Source organism: Equus quagga, chromosome 2, assembly GCF_021613505.1.
Source record: "Equus quagga isolate Etosha38 chromosome 2, UCLA_HA_Equagga_1.0, whole genome shotgun sequence".
Lineage (NCBI taxonomy): Eukaryota > Metazoa > Chordata > Mammalia > Perissodactyla > Equidae > Equus > Equus quagga.
The window spans coordinates 67184078-67206282 of NC_060268.1; the positions used below are offsets into that span (position 1 = coordinate 67184078).

Below are 22205 nucleotides of genomic sequence, written 5' to 3' on the forward strand. Positions count from 1 at the left end.
CCTGTGCTGATCCATCTAACGCCAAACCCGCGTTATATCCAACACCACGCGGTGCCTCAGACGTTTGACAAGGCCTGACCCTCCCTAGGCGTCAGTTTCCACATTTTAAAGTAGAACTGACGTCACTACCCGCCTTAGAGGGACAAATAAGGGAAAAGTAGGCCTTGAAAAGAAGGGTGAAAGTGCGAGGAGTCTGTTTGTGGCAGGGCACAGAGCTGTCACGGCTCTTGACTTCTCTGGCCCCAAGGGATGTGCTTGCTTGTGGCTAGCTGGAAGGAAACTCCAGATCCTCGAGGGAATTGCCAAATCTCACGAGGCTGTCCCAAGGCTAATTTATTGGCCTCCTCAGGGTAGGTCAACATTGTGCAACTTCTGAGCCCCCAGGACCACCCAATCAGTTGAATAGAACTATGCCTTAGGGAAGATAGGAGAAAAGAATTTAGGGCTGGAATTTTTGAAAAGTCAGAAGCACAAAGGAATGCTAACTGTTTTGGTAGATTCCACCCGTGTTTTTGACTTCTAGAAACAGCAGTTTCCTATGGCTCAACTTAATCTTCCCAATGAAGCCAGTTGTTACTGCTGTTATGCAAATAAAGACTTAGACTTGGTCAAATTCACCAGTTAAGTGGTAAACCTTGGAATCTGAACCCCAGCTCCCAGTGGACTCCAAAGAAATGGTTCTTCTGGTGGCTATGCTGCCTGTTAAACTGATGGGGACCCCACCAAGGACCAAAGAAAATGCCATCAAAACCCACTTGATGTCACAAAATCTTTTGTAGTGAAAAGAGTCTGAGTGCCCTCATCTATGCCCCTCCTGCGTCTCCCATCATTAGTTTTCAGTTAATTGCTATGTGATTGAACACGGACCCTGAATCCGGATTATTTGCTCTGCCACTTGCAGGAAAATTATTTAACCTCTTTATGTGTCAGTTTCTTTAGCTGAGAAATGGGGATAATAATAGTATGTATCTAATAGAATTGTGAAGTTAAACTGTAACGTGCTTGGAATGGCACCTGGCATATGGTAAGCACTCAAGAATGTACCCTTACAAAGCTTACACAGTGTTCTAAGGATTTAGTGTTTATTCTCTCACTTGGCTTTACACTCCCCAAGGGCAGACTGCCTTATTCATTTTGTATACGTTGTTTTTAGCACAAAGTCATAGTAATATGTATTTATTGAGTGGCTGTCCTATTTCTCCTCTTAACTTTTAGTTAATTTAGAATCATAGAACTTTGGGGCTGGGAGGGACCTTAGAGACTATATAGTCCAAATTCTTTTTTTTTTTTTTTTTGAGGAAGATCAGCCCTGAGCTAACATCCATGCCCATCTTCCTCTACTTTATATGTGGGACACCTGCCACAGCCTGGCTTGACAAATGGTGCGTATGTCCACACCCAGGATCCGAACCAGCGAACCCTGGGCCCCGGAAGTGGAATGTGGGAACGTAACTGCTGCGCCAGCAGGCCAGCCCCAAATTCATTTTATTAATGAAGAAATTGTGATTGCCCAACTGTCCTGACTTGGGTGTGGGCAGTTCTCTTTTCCACTGAAGATATTATGTTCACTAGGAACCTAAGAAAAATAAATTACTCTTCGCTCCCCAAAACAAACAACAAAGAATAAAATCTAGGTTGTGAGGGGCTGAGTCTCCAGGGCAAGAACTGCCACAGCACACAAGGCACAAAACCCCTCCTGCTCACCCCTGCTACTCAGATCCTAACACAGAATGACTGTGCTCACTCCCCTGATGGGCCTGGGGGTCCTCAGGTCCTCCATTCAGCGAAGGTTTATTCATCTCCTAATGTGTGGCAGGTGCTATGCTAGGCCCTGCAGATCTAATGATGAACAGGACAGATAAGGTCCCTCCTAGTACCTGATTCTCCGTCTTGTTTTATTCTTTGTTGTTTGGGGTAGGGGGTGGATTCTTGGCTGTTAAGAGCAAAGGCTCCCGCCCTGGCTTTCAGGTCTTCCTGCCCACATTGGGGAGTTATATCCTTTATCCTTGGCTTCAGGTCATGGAAATCCCACCCAGTCCCTAACTTTTCTTGGTCCTGGGATGCATGAATCATGATCAGTTGAGAATTCTGGTTCTGCTGTCCATTGGAGCCAAATTCCTTCATCTAGGCAGGTATCTGGGATTAGGCATAGGAAGGGATGGGGGACAGTGGTGAATTTTTCTTTTTTAAGCTTTATTAGCAGGCTTTTTTTGGTGAGGAAAATTGGCTCTGAGCTAACATCTGTTGCCAATCTTCTTCTCTTTTTTCTCCCCAGAGCCCCAGTACATAGTTGTATATCCTAGTTGTGAGTCCTTCTGGTTCTTCTATGTGGGATGCACCATAACATGACTTGATGAGCGGTGTGTAGGTCCGTGCCCAGGATCCACACAGGTGAACCCCGGGCCACTGAGGCGGAGTGCACGAACTTAACCACTATGCCACTGGCCAGCCCCTGAATTTTTTTTAATTGAGGTATAATTGTCATATAACATTATATTAGTTTCAGTGTACAACATAATGATTTGATATTTGTATACACTGTGAAATGATAACCAGAATAAGTCTAGTTAACATCCATCGCCATATACAGTTATAAAATTTTTTTTCTTGTGATGATTACTTGTAAGATCTACTCTCTTAGCAACTTTCAAATATGCAATACAGTATTAACTACAGTCACCATGTAGTACATTACATCCCTATGAGTTATTTATTTTATAGCTGGAAGTCTGTCCCATTTGATCCCTTTCACCCATTTCACCAATCCCCGACAACTGGCAACCGCCAATATGTTCTCTGTATCTATGAGCTTGTTTGTTTGTTTGTTTGTTTTGTTTTTTAGATTCCATATATAAGTGAGATCATACAGTATTTGTCTTTCTCTGTCTGGCATTTCATTTAGCATAATGTTCTCAAGGTCCATCCATGTTGTCACAAATGGCAAGATTTCATTCTTTTTTTATGGCTGAGTAGTATTCCATTGTGTGTATATATATCTTCTTTATCCATTCATCCATCAGTGGATACTTAGGTTGTTTCCATATCTTGGCTATTACAAATAATGCTGCAATGAACATGGGGGTGCAGATATCTTTTTGAGTTAGTGTTTTCATTTCCTTTGGATAAATACCCAGAAGTGGAATTGCTGGGTCATATGGTAGTTCTATTTTTAATTTTTTGAGGAACCTCCGTACTGTCTTCCATAGTGGCTGCACCAACAGTGCGAAAGGGTTCCCTTTTCTCTGCATCCTCGCCAACTCTTATTTCTTGTCTTTTTTATAATAGCCATTCTAACAGGTGTGAGGTGATTTCTCTCTGTGGTTTTGATTTGCATTTCTCTGATGATTAGTGATGTTGAGCATCTTTTCATGTGCCTATTGGCCATCTCTATGTCTTCTTTGGAAAAATGGTCATTAAGTAACTACCCATTTTTAAATCAAATTGGTTTTTTTGCTATCAAGTTGTATGAGTTCTTCATATATTTTGGATATTAACCCCTTATCAGATATATAATTTGCAAATATTTTCTCCCATTTGGTAGGATGCCTTTTCATTTTGTTGATTGTTTCCTTTGCTGTGCAGAAGCTTTAGTTTGATGTAGTCCTACTTGTTTATTTTTACTTGTGTTGTCTTTACTTTTGGAGTCAGGTCCAAAAAATCATCACCCAGACTGACATCAAGGAGCTTACTGCCTCTTTTCTTCCAGGAGTTTTATGGTTTCAAGTCTTACATTCAAGTCTTTAATCCATTTTGAGTTACTTTTTGTGTATGGTGTAAGATGTCAAATTTCATTGTTTTGAGTGTGGCTGTCCAGTTTTCCCAACACCATTTATTGAAGAGACTGTCCTTTCCTCATTGTATATTCTTGCCTCCTTTGTTGTAAATTAATTGACCGTATATGCGTGGGTTTATTTCTGGGCTGTCTATTCTGTTCCATTGATCTGTATGTCTGTTTTCATCCCAGTACTGTGCTATTTTGAGTACTGTAGCTTTGTAATACAGTTTGAAACCAGGGAGTGTGATGCCTCAACTTTGGTTCTTCTTTCTCAAGATTGTTTTGGCTATTCGGGGTCTTTTGTGGTTCCATGTAAATTTTAGGATTGTTTGTTCTATTTTTTGTGAAAAATGCCATTGGAATTCTGATGGGGATTGCATTGAATGTGTAGATTGCTTTGAATAGTATGGACATTTTAACAATATTAATTCTTCCAATCCATGAGCACAGATATCTTTCCATTTATTTGTGTCTTCTTCAGTTTCTTTCATCAGTCTTATAGTTTTCAGTGTGTAGGTCTTTCACCTCCTTGCTTAATTTTTTTTTAAAGATTGGCGCCTGAGCTAACATCTGTTGCCAATCTTTTTTTTTTTTCCTTTCTCTCCCCGAAGCCCCCCAGTACATAGTTGTATATTCTAGTTGTACGTCCACCTAGTTGTGCTTTGTGGGATGCTGCCTCACCATGGCTTGATGAGCAGTGCCATGGCCGTGCCCAGGATCTGAACCAGCAAAACCCTGGGATGCCGAAGCAGAGCATGTGAACTCAACCACTCAGCCACGGGGCCAGCCCCTTCTTGGTTAAATTTATTCCTAGGTATTTTATTTTATTTATTTATTTTTTGGTGAGGAAGATTGGCCCTGAGCTAACATCTGTTGCCAATCTTCCTCTTTTCTTTTCTCCCCAAAGCCCCAGTACATAGTTGTATATCCTAGTTGTAGGTCATTCTGGTTCTTCTGTGGGATGCCACCATAGCTTGGCTTGATGAGCGGTGTGTAGGTCTGTGCCCAGGATCCACACAGGTGAACCCTGGGCCGCTGAAGTGGAGCACATGAACTTAACTACTTGGGCCCGGGGCTGGCCCCTATTTTATTCTTTTTGATGCAACTGTAAATGGAATGGTTGTGTTTTTTTTTTTTTTTTTTGAGGAAGATTAGCCCTGAGCTAACATCTGCCAACAATCCTCCTCTTTTTGCTGAGGAAGACTGGCCCTGAGTTAACATCCATGCCCATCTTCCTCTACTTTATATGTGGTACCACAGCATGGCTTTTGCCAAGTGGTGCCATGTCCGCACCTGGGATCTGAACTGGCAAACCCCGGGCCGCCGAAGCAGAACATGCGAACTTAATTGCTGTGCCACTGGGTCGGCTCCTGGTATTGTTTTCTCAATAGCTCTAATAGTTAGTTGTTAGTATATAGAAATGGAACAGATTTTTGTATATTGATTTTGTATCCTGCAACTTTACTGAATTCGTTTATTAGTTCTAACAGTTTTCTGGTGGAGTCTTTAGGGTTTTCTATATATAATATCATGTCATCTGCAAATAGTGATCGTTTTACTTCTTCCTTTCCAATTTGTATGCCTTTTGTTTCTTTTTTCTTGCCTAACTGCTCTGGCTAAGACTTCCAATACTATGTTGAATGAAAGTGATGAGAGTGGGCATCCTTGTCTTGTACCTGATCTTAGAGGAAAAGCTTTCAGCTTTTCACCATTATGTTAGCTGTGGGTTGGCTGTATATGGCCTTTACTATGTTGAGGTACATTCCCTCTATACTCACTTTGTTCAGAGTTTTTATCATAAATGGATGTTGAATTTTGTCAAATACTTTTTCTGCATCATTTAGATGATCATATAGTTTTTATCCTTCATTTTGTTAATGTGGTGTATCATGTTGATTGATTTGTGAATGTTGAATCATCCTTGCATCCTTGGAATAAATTTTACTTGATCATGGTGTATAATCCTTTTAATGTGCTGTTGAATTTGATTTGCTAATATTTTGTTGAGGATTCTACATCTGTGTTCATCAGGGGTGAATATTTTATCATGCTACTTTCCTCTCAGGCTCTCTTTTCTCATCTCATCAGGTTTCAGACTCTAGCCTTCGACTTTTCCCATTGTTGGTAGAACAAAGATAACTGACAGATGAAACTCATTAATCTGCAGGTCTTTCTGGGCTCCGAGGTCACTGGCCCCACCTTCATCCAGATATTAATTCATGTCACCTCTCTCTGGGGAAGAGATATTTCCCAATCCTCACATGGCACTGTCATACACACTTCACATATGTATAAGGAAACTGAGGGTCACAGGGGTTAACTGATTTGCCTAAGGCCACAAAGTTGTAGAGGTGAGAGTTGAATCACCTGCCTCTAATGCCTGTCCTCCTTTTATACCAGTAAGCTGTGTCTTTTTTTTTTTTTTTTGGAGGAAGACTGGTTCTGAGCTAACATCCATGTTCATCTTCCTCTACTTTATATGTGGGACACTTGCCACAGCATGGCTTGCCAAGCAGTGCCATGTCCGCACCTGGGATCCGAACTGGTGAACCCTGGGCTGCCGAAGCGGAACATTTGAACTTAACCGCTGCGCCACCGTGGGCCAGCCCCATCAGTGTATTTTATTCTTGTATTTTTCTGTACTGTTTCATGAACATGTATTATCTTTATATTCAGGAAGATCAGTAAAGACATTTTTATTTGAAGGAAAAAAGGCCACCACCAAAACCTAAAAAAAAAAAAGTTTAAAGTCTTTCTTTATTGTGGTTGTGCTTAAAAATATATATACTTTGAGGTATTCCAAACTATTGGTTTACAGATGAAATGACATGATATCTGAGATTTGATTCAAAATATTTGGAGTTGGGGTGAATGAGGATGAAATGACATGATATCTGAGATTTGATTCAAAATATTTGGAGTTGGGGTGAATGAGGATATAGACGAAAAAGAGTGGCCAGGAGTTGATAATTCCTGAAGTAGAGTGATGAATATATGGGAATTTATAATGTTACTCTATCTTGTAAATGTTTGACATTTTCTTTAATAGTTACTCTCCCTTTCCCTTCTAAATATACCTGCTCCTGCAATTTCAGCCACCAGCTTATTTCACATCTGCCTCCAAATGGCCTTACTTAGAAATCTTACTTTTTGCTGTTTCGAACCTTAAATTCTTCTCTCTAGTCTCAATCTCTTTTCAGAGCTCTAGGCCTACTTTGCCCATTGATACCTGATATTTAACAGGTCCAGAATGAAACGCAATACACCTTCTCTACCCTGCATAAAGCCCCTCTTTTTGCTGACTCCTATTTTCCTAAGAATGGCACCATCACTCAAATCTGTAAAATGGGCCTTCCAAGAGTTCTCACTCCCTTTCACTTAATTACACCTCAAAAATGTGACTCTCAAAATTAATCTTTCTATTTCTGCTACCACCCTAATTCAAAATCTTAAGTTATAACTACAGTATATAACTTCCTAAATTGTGTCCCTACCTCCAGTTTCTCCAGGCTCTAATTCTGTCTCTGCCGTTCGCTGCTCTATCTTCAGTACCTGGCAAAATGCTTGGTATATAGTAGGTGTTCAATAATTGTTTGTAGCATGAAGACCATCATAGCACTTATTTCACCCTTGTAGATAGTTGTGAACCTATGTTCCCTCCTCAGGCTGCTCCCATAACCTTAAGAGCTGAAACCATTGTATTTTATTTATTTACTTATTTATTTATTGAGGAAGATTAGCCCTGAGCTAACTGCCACCAATCCTCTTCTTTTTGCTGAGGAAGACTGGCCCTGAGCTAACATCCGTGCCCATCTTCCTCTACTTTATATGTGGGATGCCTACCACAGCACGGCCTGCCAAGCGGTGCCATGTCCACACCCGGGATCTGAACCGGCGAACCCTGGGCTGCTGAAGCAGAACGTGCATACCCAACCGCTGTGCCACCGGGCCAGCCCTGAGATCAACTTTTTATAAAAGGTCATTTGTGTTAAAACCTTACCAAAACTGATTTTCTCCTTACGTGGTTTTAGGAGAGAAGACATCTCAGTTTCAACCTGATATCAATCCCGTTCCCTGACACTGCAGTCTGAACTGGCTAGACTAGAAGTCACTTAGACCTGGAACCTCTTTATCCAGTAGCTGGTTTCCAGTACTATGGGGCTTCTGAAGTAAGACAGGATTTGTGTATTTTATTAATTCTCTCAAGAAGTAAATCCATTTACTCAGTTCTTTAAGCAGAAAGTCTCCAAATCCACCAGGTAAATTCTTTTTGTCCAAGGCTAATCCTGCACTTCGAGGGAAGAACAGGCAGGGAAGGAAAGGGGCACTAACGAGCTGCCCACCACACAGCACGTCCTCAAGACTATCTCAGTGACGACTTTTAAACTTTATTTCACCGCTTTTAGGAAGGCACACAATTTGATCTATCCCCACAGACAACCAACCCCCTAAGCCTTTGGTGCTTGCTGGTCCCGTCAACAAGAAAATTCCATATACGTAACTTTTAGCCTTTAGCTAATTTACCAGCCAGTGCCCAAAGTTGTTTAATTAGCTGACTTTCACATCAGATGGTTCCCAGAGAACTAAAGCAGTTCTCTCAGCGCGTAAGGTGGCAACAATCGTGAAATCAACGGCCCTGTAACAGTTTATTTTCTGCTTTTCAATGTAAACACATCAACAATACCTAATTTCCGTTCAAACTCATTTCCCTTTTATTAAAGTCCAAGTTACCATTACATGGTTTGGTACTCAATAAAGGAAAACTTGTTCAAATAAGGTAATATGTTATCATCAGTATTTCCAGGTGACTGTTTACAATCAAGTAGCATTATCAATAAATCCTTGGGAAGCCCATCTGTAAGAGAAAAAAATGAAGAATCAGACAGGATACAAAAAGGAAGAAATCTTACTAAAACAACCTTTAGAGCAAGAGTCCAGGGAAATCACTGCCTCTGTGTAGCCTTTTCTGCTCTTACTTAATCTTGCCTAGAGTCAACTTACAGGGGACTAGCTGTGACTTTTTTGTTGTTTATACACCTGGTACTTACTAGAGTAGTCTTTTCCAATCAGGAAAGTATTGGGGAGTTGCCCTTTTAAAAAAATTTTAAAAGAAATATAATGCTGCTGCAACTAGAATATATCCAAAACACAAAGATCTTCTGAACTTCTTGGAATAATACTTGATAAAATGAAAATTAAGCCCAAATGTTTAGACAACCTTTTAAGAGTCCATTATGGAATATGAACCACAGACAAGAGCTTCAAAAATATAACTAGGAAATCTTCTATTCTCAATAGTTTTCTCCAAGTACTCACAGAAACTTTTAATAACACACACAAAAAAACTCTTTCCATTTATTACAAAGATGAGCTATCTGATTTTAGGGAGTTGGTGGCGATAGTGGTAGTATTGGGGTGGACAAAGATAAAATTAAGACTCCTGCTCCAAAGCAAGCTTTAAAAAGAGATCCCAAAAGTGGATTATAAACCTTAGGCATTTTCTGCTCAGTTTGTCAGCAGGAAGACTGAATATAATAGGGATTCTTTGAGTTCCAAGATTTTTTTTTTTTTTTAAAGATTGGCACCTGGGCTAACAACTGTTGCCAATCTTTTTTTTTTTTTCTGCTTTATCTCCCAAACCCCCCCCTGTACACAGTTGTATATCTTAGTTGCACATCCTTCTAGTTGTGGGATGTGGGACACCGCCTCAATGTGGCCTGACGAGCCACAACCCTGGGCTGCTGCACTGGAGCGCGCGAACTTAACCACTCGGCCACGGAGCCGGCCCCAAGTTCCAAGATTTTTGAATACATGTTTCAATATGTGTTCACTAATGATGTCTTAACCAGGCTCAGTGGTTCTTTATCTAGTGAGGGATTTGATATTAGCTCCGTAAATAATTTTAAGACCACTTTTATTGAAACTTTTATTGATAAGAGAGTATCTCCAGTTTTAAAAATAAACTCCCTCTTACTCTTATGAAACAAATCCTCTCTTTAAGCCTCATTATTTACCTCTGAGAAATAAGAGTATGGCCTTAGTAAATGCCTCAATACTAAAATGGTATATAGGACATGTGGCATAGTAAGGACAATGGACTCCGGAGCCAGATTGCCTGGGTTCAAATGTGGGTTTCACTACTAGTTGTATGACCTTGGACAAGGTGCCTCAGTTTCCTCATTAGTAAAACAGTAAAATGGGAATAATTATAACAATACTAACTACCTCACAGGACTGCTTATGAGGATTGAATGAGTTAATATTTATAGAGCACTTAAAACAGGCCTGACACACAGTAAGAGTATACACAATATGTGTTTGTTAAATAAAATAAAACTTTGAGTTACTGCTTATATTATTTTCTGTTTCACAAAGAATTTTCTGCACACTGCTCACCACATTAATCCTATGGCTGGTTTTATTACCTAATCTGTCCTTCCATAGAGAACAAGGTATCAAATACTTCTTTTTTTTTTGCAAGGAAAGATCCACTCTGAGCTAAGATCTGTTGCCAATCTTCCTCTTTTTTTTTCCTCCCCAAAGCCCCAGTACATGATTGTATATCCTAGTTGTAAGTCGTTCTAATTCTTCTATGTGAGCCACCACCAACAGCATGGCAAGTGACAGATGAGTGGTGTGGTTCTGCAACTAGGAAGTGAACCCAGGCTGCCAAATTGATGAGCGCTAAACGCTGAACTTTAACCACAAGGCTGTCAGGGCTGGCTCTCAAATAAGTTTTTATTATTAATGAGTACTTACTTGACTATTAAATTCTAACTTGGGCACACAAAAACAAAGCCATCAAATTAATAAAACTCTGCTATTAAAAATAAACAATATGAATAAAAGCAGGCATGATGAACACCTTGTATGCTGTGGATCACCTTTAGTTTGGGGGAGGTTAAAGGGCTGGAATTAAGGAAGGGTACACAGAGGGCTTCAACTCTATGTGAAACCAGTCATTTCTTGGGGGGGGGGGGTGGAACCAAAGCAAATATGGCAAAATAATATCTGAAAATCTGGGTGTGGTTGCACTTATTCTCTATGCTATTCTTTTTTTTTTCCTGCTGAGGAAGATTTGCCCTGAGCTAACATCTGTTGCCAATCTTCCTCTTTTTGTATGTCAGCTCCTGCAGCAGCATGGCCACTGACAGACGAGTGGTGTAGGTCTGGGTCCAGGAATTGAACCCAGGCCACCAAAGCAGAGCATGCTGAACTTAACCACTAGGCCACTGGCACTGGCTCTCTATCCTTGAAATACTGTATATAGATTTTTAATTAAGGAGGTTTTTACTTGCCTTTACACCAGTAAGAGAAGAATTATAACAACTAGAAATAACAATTCTAGCTCCTTAAATTTATCATCATTGGTACTCTCTAAACCTCTATGCTCGCAGCCTCTAACAAGGCCATTAAAAGGTCTTACTCTGAGAATACTGAAATGTCGCTCATTCATCTCTCTCTACATTCTTTCCTGCCTTATTCAGTAGTGAGTTGCTTACCCATGGGGTTTACACTTTGTCAAGGCCCAGTTCCTCTGGAGTGGAGATTCCCAGTTCATTTAAAGTTGGTCTAAGTTCCTGGATCACATAGGGGTATATTTCCTTATGAGGTCCTGCTTTGTCCTGACAGCAAAGAAAATATTCACATTTAGCTCTCTGAAAAGCCATCTCTATTACAATGAACTTGAAAATGCTTTTAATCAAATATACAGAGGATAGTGACAGAGAATACAAGTCACCTCTTCTTTTTAGGACTTTTATGGCTCGATGAGCAGCACACAGGTCTGTGCCTGGAATTCGAACCTGTGAACCCTGGGCAGCCAAAGTGGAGCCTGCAAGCCTAACCGCGACACCAGCAGGCCAGCCCCGAAGTCACCTACTTTAAGTTAACATATTTGTCCACTAAAGAGAACAACTTATGTAGGCACTATTCAAGGTAGGTTTTTAAGATACCTTGAGAATACCTAAGACAATTAAGACTAAATCCAGGGGAAAAAATAAATATTTTAAAGCCTTGAGTTACTGGAAAAGAAGGTGGTGATGACAGAATTTTGTGAAGGTAATTAAATGTGCCCAGCAGGCAACAGGAATAATTAAGTTAACACAAGAAGAGTTTTTAAATTTGTCTCTAATTTCAGACTCTAACTGAATTAGCTGCTGGTGCTGAACGGATTGATAGCCTACAGAACCCTTAATTATCGTATCTGTTGTAGAAAAAGTAATGTCACATGTTCCCTCTTACAGACTTTGAATCTCTTTCTTCTAGACCATAATATCTTTTCCTGGAGAGCTACGCTTAGAGAACACTTATTTCCAAGACAAGAGAGTTTTGACGAATACTCATTCACCATGACATATAATTTTATCTATACTGTCACAGGGTACCTCAGGGACAAACATTAAAAAGGCAAATGGATTAAGACAGCGCCAAGCTGCTGTTCTTCTGCCTTTAACAAATTCTAAGTCTTTTTAGTTCTATTTTTTTATTTATAAAATTCTTGTTTAAAATGCATTGTATTTATTTGTTCATTACAGAAAAATCAGAAACTATAATCAAATAACAAATAGCACAAAGGTAAATTGTAGTTAAACCTTTGTATATCCTTTTTTTTTTTAAGATTGGCCCTGAGCTAACATCTGTTGCCAATCTTTTTTTTCTCCTTCTACTTCCCAAAGCCCCCCAGTACGTAGTTGTATATTCTAGTTGTAGGTCCTTCTAGTTCTGCTATGTGGGACGCCACTTCAGCATGGTTTGATGAGTGGTGCTAGGTCCACACCCAGGATCCAAACCGGTGAAACCCTGGACTGTGGAAGTGGAGTGTGGGAAATTAACCACTCAGCCATGGGGCCAGCCCCTTGTAGATCCTTAATTATTTCTTTAAGATAAATTCTCAAATGGAATTGCTGAACAAAAGGATATCAAGCACAATTTTTAAGGCCTTGGATAAATTCTGCCAAACTGCCCTCCAGAAAGATTCTAACTGCAACGTACATTCCCTCTAAAAATGAAAACTGATTAAAAACCACAGAATATGCTGACACCTAATCAACGGCCCACCCACTTCCAGAACTTCTTTAGCATTATTATTTCACTGACCTTGACAACCTCTAGGATGCGAACTGCACTAGCAAAATCATTTAACCGTCTGCATGCCCGCAAAGCAGCATCAATGATTTTGGGTTCTGGAACCAGATCATAGCCAACAAGTGTATTCATCCCTGTCAAATTAAAAAGAGGGGCCATATCAACCTAGAATATCCTTACTTAAACTACAGTTTAATTATCTATATTTGTATTGAAACAGACATGTGATCTTGTCTGTTTAGGCCTCTATTATCTACAAAATGAGAGAATCTGCCTTTAACAAATTCTAGATGATAAGATCATAGTGGATCTTCCAGGGAATTAGTGGAAAGAAAGAAGTATGCAGTAGCATGCAGACTGAAGGGAAAAAAACCCAAAAGTTTTCTTAAATGCAAACACAATTTTCATAATAATTAGCTGGTTTGTTTTCAAACAAGAGGGCTGTTTTCAACTCATATCTTTAGATCTTAGTACAATGTATGTACTTTGGTTGCTTTAAAATAAATTTGATTGGAAAGTAATCTAAAAACACCCAGAGAAATGCTTAAGGAGAGTTAATGAAGCCCAAATGAGGACATTAAGGAGATATAGAGAAATATTAGCGCACAGACTCATAAACATTCAACCAAAAAAATGACTGGACATGATTACTTTAGGCTCTGCACAAAATGACACATCATAAAATTTAAGATTCTCTTAATGGGAAAGCAGAATTGCCATTCTTTTCATCACTTCTACTCAAGATTATTCAATAAGAATTTCCCTGGTTGCAGCAAAATTGAGTCATTACATTCCTGCAGAAAAGTTTGAAGCACTTAGGTTTCTTGCTTTTATTTATTTTAAAATATTTAAACAAAGGACACCAGTGACTACAATGCTAGAATACAGTCATAAAGACTGAACTCTTGGTCTGAGATAAGTTGCCTACACTTAAAAATAGTTATCTACTAGTCTAACTATCAGACTAGTTATCATTTTTTCTTTAAGATTTTTTCTTTCATTTTTCTCCCCAAAGCCCCCGGTACATAGTTGTATATTCTTCGTTGTGGGTCCTTCTAGTTGTAGCATGGGGGACGCTGCCTCAGCGTGGTTTGATGAACAGTGGCATGTCCGCGCCCAGGATTCGAACCAACAAAACACTGGGCCACCTGCAGTGGAGCGCGCGAACTTAACCACTCGGCCACGGGGCCAGCCCCAAGAGACTAGTTATCATTAATACTACTCACGTTAAATGTGCATCTGCAAATTTAGGAAAAACAAATTCTAGCTTACTTAGACTGGGCACTTATTCAGGGCAAGACAAATCATAACTGAGAATAAAAATAACAAAAAACCCAAATTATTACCAAGAAGGGAAGAGAACCAAATGACGACTTGTATAAATTATTTAAAAGGTACAAAACTGTTAACTCTTGCTCACCCTGATCTATCATGATAGCCGTGGTTTTCAATCAGGGGTGATTTTGTCCCCCAGGAGACATTTTTGGTTGTCACAACTTGGGGGAGCTTGTGGCATCTAATGCATAGAAGTTAAAGATGCTATCTAACATCCTACAATGCAAAGGACAGTGCTTGCAACAAAGAATTATCTGGCCCAAAATGTCAATAGTGCCTGCCTTAAAAGAAACACTATGGAAGTTATAAACTTTCTTAACTGCAAGTTGCAAGACAATACCCAGTTTACATGATACATGTTTTTAAAATAGTTGCTTTCAACAAAGTAGTGGAAGACTACAAAGCAGTTCATAATTCTATACCAAAATAGACAAATATGGCTATGTTCCAATTACCTTTACGCAATTCCCAGGCATCAATATCTGGCTTGTTGAAGTACGTCACCCAGCGAGCATCAAACTCCTCATCTGTCTCATGTGACCCATGGGAGTAGCAGCGAACCGACTGGACAGCTACAATGGAGAAAGAGCAATAACTTCAATATACAGAAGTAGCACTTGACACGTCTCGTCAGTATAAGGTTTTTGCTTGTTTTTTCTTTTTATTGCATTAAAATTACACACAAAATTTACCATGTTAACCATCTTTTAGTGTACAATTCAAAGGTATTAAATACATTTGATTTGTATCATTTTGAATCAATTATCTATGTCATGGTAGGAAAATTATTCAGCAGGTCAAATGAAACAAATCTTATGTATTGATATGAAAAAAATCTTAAAAATTAGGCAAAGAAAAACCAGTAGAACAAAAAGCACTATATATGTATGTTTATGCTTTCCTCCCATTAATGTGTAATGCTAGCTTGAAATTGTTAACAGTGGCTACCTTTGGAAGGAAAAACTTTACTTCTTCATACACTTCCATAATGTCTGAATTTTTGCAATAAGTAGAGTATTAATTCCTAATTTAAAATAATGTCAATTCTAAGTTCCTAAGTAAATTTATAAGATATATATTTTTTTTTTGAGGAAGGTTAGCCCTGAACTAACTGCTGCCAATTCTCCTCTTTTTGCTGAGGAAGACTGGCCCTGACATAACATCCATGCCCATCTTCCTCTACCTTATACGTGGGATGCCTGCCACAGCATGGCTTTTGCCAGGCAGTGCCATGTCCACACCCAGGATCCGAACTGGCAAACCCCAGGCCGCCGAGAAGTAGAATGTGCACACTTAACCGCTGCGCCACGGGGCCGGCCCCTATATTTTCTTGATAAAATTTTTTAAAAATCTTATGCCCTCCATTAAATTATATTTAAAAATAAATTACGGGGCCAGCTCAGTGGCGCATGGGTTAAGTTCACACGTTCTGCTTTGGTGGCCTGGGGTTTGCCAGTTCGGACCCCGGATGCGGACATGGCACCACGTGGCACACCATGCTATGGTAGGCATCCCACATATAAAGTGGAGGAAGATGGGCATGGAGGTTAGCTCAGGGCTAATCTTCCTCCAAAAAAAAATTAATTAAAAAAATTTACACATCCTGATAAAGCAATGTAATTTAAAAATTATTTTATCAAGCTACAGCCCCCTCCTTGCAAATTCTGATAAATCCCCTAAGGGAGAATATGCCCTCTGAGTTACATCCAATGAAAAAAACACTGCTTTCAGTGCTTAAGATTTCTAAGAAGTAAGATTTTTAAATATAACATTGTCAAGAAAACAGGACACACTTAGTGTTCTGCTCTCAATCAATATACCCTATGCAGGACCAAATGAAAAGCCTCTCCGTTGTTAGTTTCTGCCTGACAAATGGACACTGAATTGGGAGTTAGAAAATCTGGATTCTTTCTAAACAACCTCTGGGTAGGCGGGAAGGGGGAGAAGAAAATTTTCTCTTTGGGTTTCAAGAGGCAGCAGAGGGGCCAGCCCTGTGACCCAGTGGTTAAGTTCACACACACTGTTTCAGTGGCCCAGGGTTTTGCCAGTTCAGATCCTGGGTGCAGACATGGCACCACTCATCTGGCCATGTTGAGGTGGTGTCCCACATAGCACAACCAGAAGGACCTACAACTAGAATATACAACTATGTACTGGGGGGCTTTGGGGAGAAGAAGGGGGAAAAAAAAAAAAGATTGGCAACAGATGTTAGCTCAGGGCCAGTCTTAAAAAAAAAAGAGGCAGGGGGCCAGCCCCGTGGCCGAGTGGTTAAGTTCGTGTGCTCTGCTTCTACGGCCCAGGGTTTCGCCAGTTCGAATCCTGGTCGTGCACATGGCACTGCTCATCAAGCCATGCTGAGATGGCATGCCGCATGCCAAAACTAGAAGGACCCAGAACTAAAAAAAAATACACAACTATGTACCGGGGGCTTTGGGGAGAAAAAGGAAAAATAAAATCTTAAAAAAAAAAAAAAAAAAAAGAGGCAGCAGAGCCTAGTGGTCAGATACTTCTCAGCTTTTCACTGTCCCACTGTTTGACCCTGGAAAATTAACTCAAGTTTTATGTTCATTATCTCCAAAATGAGGATACCACTATCTTAGCAGATTATGATGATCAAAAATGGAAGCCAGGGGGCTGGCCTGGTGGCGCAGCAGTTAAGTGCGCATGTTCCGATTCAGTGGCCTGGGCTTTGCCGGTGTGGACATGGCACTGCTTGGCAAGCCATGCTGTGGTAGGCGTCCCACATATAAAGTAGAGGAAGATGGGCATGGATGTTAGCTCAGGGCCAGTCTTCCTCAGCAAAAAGAGGAGAATTGGCAGCAGTTAGCTCAGGGCTAATCTTCCTCCAAAAAAAAAAAAAAAAAAAAAAAAAGGAAGCCAGGTAATACTTTGCCCAGGGCTTAGCACCTTAAATACTCAGTAAATGCCAGCTATAAATTAATTTTATCTAAAAATGTCTTAGTTGATCTTCTATTTATGTTAATCATAATTTATAGAAATAAACATTCTTCAAATTGCATTTCCTGTTACATGAATTAGACAAGCTTAGTATAATTTCTAATTTTTTGGGGGGGACGGAGAGTGAGGAAGATTGTCCCTGAGCTAACATCTGTGCCAATCTTCCTCTATTTTATATGTGGGATGCCACCACAGCATGGCTTGATGAGCAGTGTGTAGGTCCATGCCCAGGATCCGAACCTGCAAACTCCAGGCCGCCAAAGCAGAGCACACAAACTTAACCACTCGGCCACAGGGCTGGCCCTCTAGTTATTTTTAAAGGCTTAACATATCAAAAAAACAGTAACTACTCAGAAACCTCCACTGCAGTTCTAAGAATACTCCAAAATCTAAATGTCAGGAATATCCTATACATCCTTAATGCAATAACTGGCAGGAGAAAGAGCAGAGAGAAAAAAAAAAAAAAAGAAAAGAGACAAAGATGGAAAACTGGCCAGTCCTGGAGATGGACTGTCACTGCTACATCAAGGACAAGAATTCTCACTTAAATTACTATTTGAGCCTATAGCAAAATACCTGCCAAAGTTGCAGAGGATCACAACACAAGTCCCAATTTTCTCAGAGACCTAAATTAGCTCCACAGTCCAGGCCCAGAACAAAGTGGGAGATGTACATAAATGGGCTGGAATTGGACACCCTTTAATCTCTATGACAAGAAAAAAGAATGGATCCCTAGATCTAAACGAACTTAGTAAATGCAAACATTTAAACAAAACTATGTGGGTATTTAATAACTCGTAAGGACTAATATTCATTTAATATATTGGGAAGCATAGATCACAACAACCCTCTAACCCACTGTTAGCAAAAACTTATAAGCTACCTTTTTCAAATATTAAAGTTACCCTTAGCTGAATATTTAAAGTGCAAATGTAAAATGCTACAACTTTGGAAGACTGTTTAGCAGCTTAACAAGTTAAACACATACCTATTATACTATGCAGTAATTTCACTTCAAAGTATTTACCCAAGAAAAGGGAAATAAATGTATTCCCTCCCCAGAGGTAATTATTAAGTGCACCTTTCCTATCACCCAGAAAAGTGTTTCATGATAACCAATTCCTTTTGCTCACTGCTGGGCATGGATTTCACCAGGTGACTGGTAGCTGGACTTTGTTTTCTAAGTGAAAAAGATGACCAGCAACTGCAAATCCTAGTCAAGGACATCAATGGATCACCTTCAATGATTTGTTCACCTTCCTTCTAGGAGTCCCAAATTATAAACTGGTTGCACTCCAAAAAAACCTAATATGAAACAACTATTTAGAATACCAAGCATGCACCCCTTACAGGAGGGCAAAAACAGACTTTCCCTCATGGTTTAAATTATATTGCTAATTCCAGGAATGGGTAGAATAGGATCTATTCTCCTAGCTGTGAACATGTCCCCCATATGCTTAATGTTTTGATTCTTAGGTAAACTAGATAGGCATTCTTTCCCTCTCCCCACCAACCCAACTTAAGTACAGTGTACAGCATTTCCACCTAGTTTTAAGGCTTGCAGGGCAACCTATCTTGGAAAACAACTGCTCAGAGCTTTTATAGAACCTAAAGTTTCCAGAGCAGGAAAAAGGAAGCAGCTGTAAAAAACAGGGACACACCTACGACCTCAAACTAAAAAGCAGAAACTGCTTTTTGGCATTCAATTAAGCACTCTATTAAAAAAAAAAGCTAACATATTTAGAAAATTAAGAGGCTCATTAATCTCTCTGGTTTAAGTTTAGTTAAATCAGATAGCTTTCCATCTAATAACTGATCAGCTCAGACAAAGCCCAAAGAATGGTCATTTTGGTGGTAGTAATGCTAGGAGTAAGAGAAAGAAACAAATAATGTGAAGGGCACATGAACAAGCTCAAAGGCAGGGTTGTTGAGGTCCAAGGCTTAGAGCATCCCTACACCTTGGGGCCCAAAGGCTGGAAATTTAGAAATGTGGAAGTGGTGCAGAAAAGAAGGTTGGAAGGTAATAAAAAGTGCTACTTAAATTCAGCCGTGCACCAAGAAAGGGAAAGAGAAAACTCCCACCCTTCCAGGTTGTATAGGTTTTGAGGGCTGACTAGAGAATCTAACCAATATTCAAAACATTTTAGGGGCCGGCCCCGTGGCCGAGTGGTTAAGTCTGGGCACTGCGCTTCGGTGGCCCAGGGTTTCGCCAGTTTGGCTCCTGGGTGCGGGCATGGCACCGCTCGTCAGGCCATGCTGAGGCGGTGTCCCACATGCCACAACCAGAGGGACCCACAACTGAAAATACACAACTATGTACCAGGAGACTTTGGGGAGAAAAAGGAAAAATAAAATCTTAAAAAAAAAACACCAAAACATTTTAATTATCCAATTTCAGCAGTTATTGGAAAAAATTCTGTTTCAAGTTGGAGGCTTCTTTACAGACCAAATATGGAATTTGAGTTACTACTCAACTAGAGCAAACTTGAGGCCCCTCAGGTTAACCCTTCTGGAGCTCTCTTTCAAGTATACTCTCATCTGACCTTGGACAGCCTCATCCAAGAACCTTAATCCTTTCTGACTCACAAGTGCATAAAATCTCTTCAGTTTCATACTGATAACAAACCTCAACCTATAATATACAAAAGTGAAAGGCACTATAATAAAGCAAATACGTACTAAGCATTTGTGCCAGGCAAGGTGCTAAGAGTTACATTATCTCATTTAAACCTCACAACTACCAAATATTATCCTGATTTTAGAGATGAGGCAACTGAGTCTTAAGGTTAACATGTCCAAGGTCACAGCTAGAAAGGAGCTGACATAAATGTAACCAATACTGCCTCCTTGTGGCAAATATTTAGGTCTATGGGACAAACACCTAAGATACAGCTTTTTGTTTATGAACTATACTCAAGAGGAATAGAATGCCTAGGAGATAAAACACTATGTCCAAACTTACTAAGAAAAGAGGAACTCCTTAATCTACAGTTTGCCAAAAACCTCTGCCATTTCCAAACCTGCCACAAAATGCAGCTCTTCTTTTGAAGGGGACCTAAGAAACCTCCCCAAAACGTATCTGTATGAAAAAATTAAAGCAGTATTTGCTGATTTAGCACTTAGATAAGGAAAGAAACAAAAAAACGTAAAATCTGACAAACATCAGGATGCGCCGAAAATAACTATAACTAAGAAACAGAAAATGGTTCCATCACTAATAAAGGAGTCCGTTTCCCAGGACGGGCCTCAGTTTCTTCTTCTATAAGGTGGTCTCCATGGTCTTCGAAGTGTATGCCAGCCTCGCCCTTCTATGATAAAGTCTACATTGAATGAAGCAAAACACACTCCTTAGGTTCTCAAGTGTCTAATTAAAACACGCAAAATAGTCAAGAGAACAACCTTACTGGTTTTGAGTTTCTGAGCTCATGTGTTTAAATATGCATGCTTAGGGGCTAAATTTCATAATGTAGCATATACTAACACCATGGACCACGATCAAAGAGCAGCTACAATAATTAAAAGTGCAGTGCTGGGCACAAAGCCTCCTGGAATACATATAAGACAAAATAAGAGACAGGAATCAGCAACACACTTCATAATCAAGCCATCAGGCTTCTAATCCGAAGCAAAAAAGAACCCTTCCCCATGTTTGCAGAACCCAGTATTTCCGGGTCTGTGGTACCCAATCTTCGAAAAGAGTAATGTTCTCATCATAAGACCTATCAATTCAGACTCTCTTCCAGACCCCCGCAAACAAGCACACACATCTATCTATGGTAAACGTGGAAGAATTAGAACGCGGCACAACAGTCTCTAAAAATGACAGCACGGTCTGTGAAAATGACACACAAAACGCCAACCAGGAAATGCATGATAACAAAGTATACTGTGTCCCACACGGAAGCATATTGTATTTTCGGAAGGCGCTGGGGGCGGCGGTGCCCGGGTCCCCGGAGGGGCCACCCTGCTCCTACACTGAGCAGCGCGCCCTGTGGCTCAATGTCACCTTCGCCGAAGCGCGGCGGGCTGGTGGCGGACGCTCCCAGTCAGGTGGCCGCAGGGGTCAGTGCCAGGGCAGGGCCACGGCCCGGGACCCGAACGGGTCCGGTAGGCGCCTGAGGTGGGCTGTCCCCTCCGCGGCGCCCACAGCTGGTCCACACCTGACCAGTCCGCGGTGCCCGCACCAGGAAGTCGCGCTGCGGAGGGCCCCCGGGTCACGTCCTCCAGTCCTCCACAACTGAAGGCAGCGGAGAGAGCGGCCAGTGGTCACCGGGTTCGGCCCCCCGCCCGCAGAGCAGGGACTAGGCCGCGGGGCGAACCAACTCTCGAGTGGCGGCGGGGGCCCAGGTCACCGCAAGGACACGCGGGCGCGGGCAATGGCAGGCGGGGGCCTTACCGGCGGCGGGGCCGGGGGCCGGGGCGGAGTGCAGGAGGCCTCGACGGCTGGCCCGGGCAGCTGCGGCTGCTGCTACCGCGCAGCGGCGAAGAGGGGCGCCCAGCATGACGGCGACGGCGGCAAGCAGGCTAAGGCTCAGTGGAAGCCGAGTGTGAGCTCACGGGCCGCTCCGGAGCGCGCGGGGTCGGACTCACGCACCGACGCACAGCGGGCGCAGCGTAAGGTCCCGCCCACTGCGGCGCTCGCGCCTCGGCGGGAGGGGGCCAACATGCTGCCGCGGGCGGACTACGGCGGCGCGATAAGGACAAACCACTTTGGCGCCGCCCCACGCCGGGAATCGGGTCTCGTGGATTGCAGCAGCCATTATGGAGCGAGCATGGGAGGAAATCGAGCGGCCAGCAGTGGACGGTACCGTGGTTTAAGTACGCTTCCGGAGGCAACTCCATCACCTACCTCAAAGTGGGAACGACTATAATAATAATGACAATTTAATAAAAATACCTTCTTTGCTTACACACAGCCTCCCCCATACCCCACCCCTTTGACGCTTAAAATAGGAGAACTAATGGGAAAACAACTGCTACATGTAAGGAACCTTATTAGTAACTATTCTTATATTACAAAACTACAAGTGAAACCGGTATACAGTTAGCC

The 22205-nt window shown here is 41.3% G+C and overlaps 1 protein-coding gene across 1 annotated transcript; it reads right to left on the bottom strand.

The window, feature by feature from the left end:
• Nucleotides 1–8463: 8463 nt before the first annotated feature.
• LOC124233255 (cytochrome c oxidase subunit 5A, mitochondrial) lies at nucleotides 8464–21770 on the bottom strand. The gene is made up of 5 exons (XM_046650423.1): nucleotides 21552–21770; nucleotides 14653–14769; nucleotides 12875–12996; nucleotides 11278–11400; nucleotides 8464–8630 (listed from the first exon to the last, which is right to left on the bottom strand). The coding sequence occupies exons 1-4, from the start codon at nucleotides 21655–21657 to the stop codon at nucleotides 11287–11289; spliced, it is 459 nt and encodes a 152-aa protein (XP_046506379.1). The 5' UTR covers nucleotides 21658–21770; the 3' UTR covers nucleotides 8464–8630; nucleotides 11278–11286.
• Nucleotides 21771–22205: the final 435 nt, after the last annotated feature.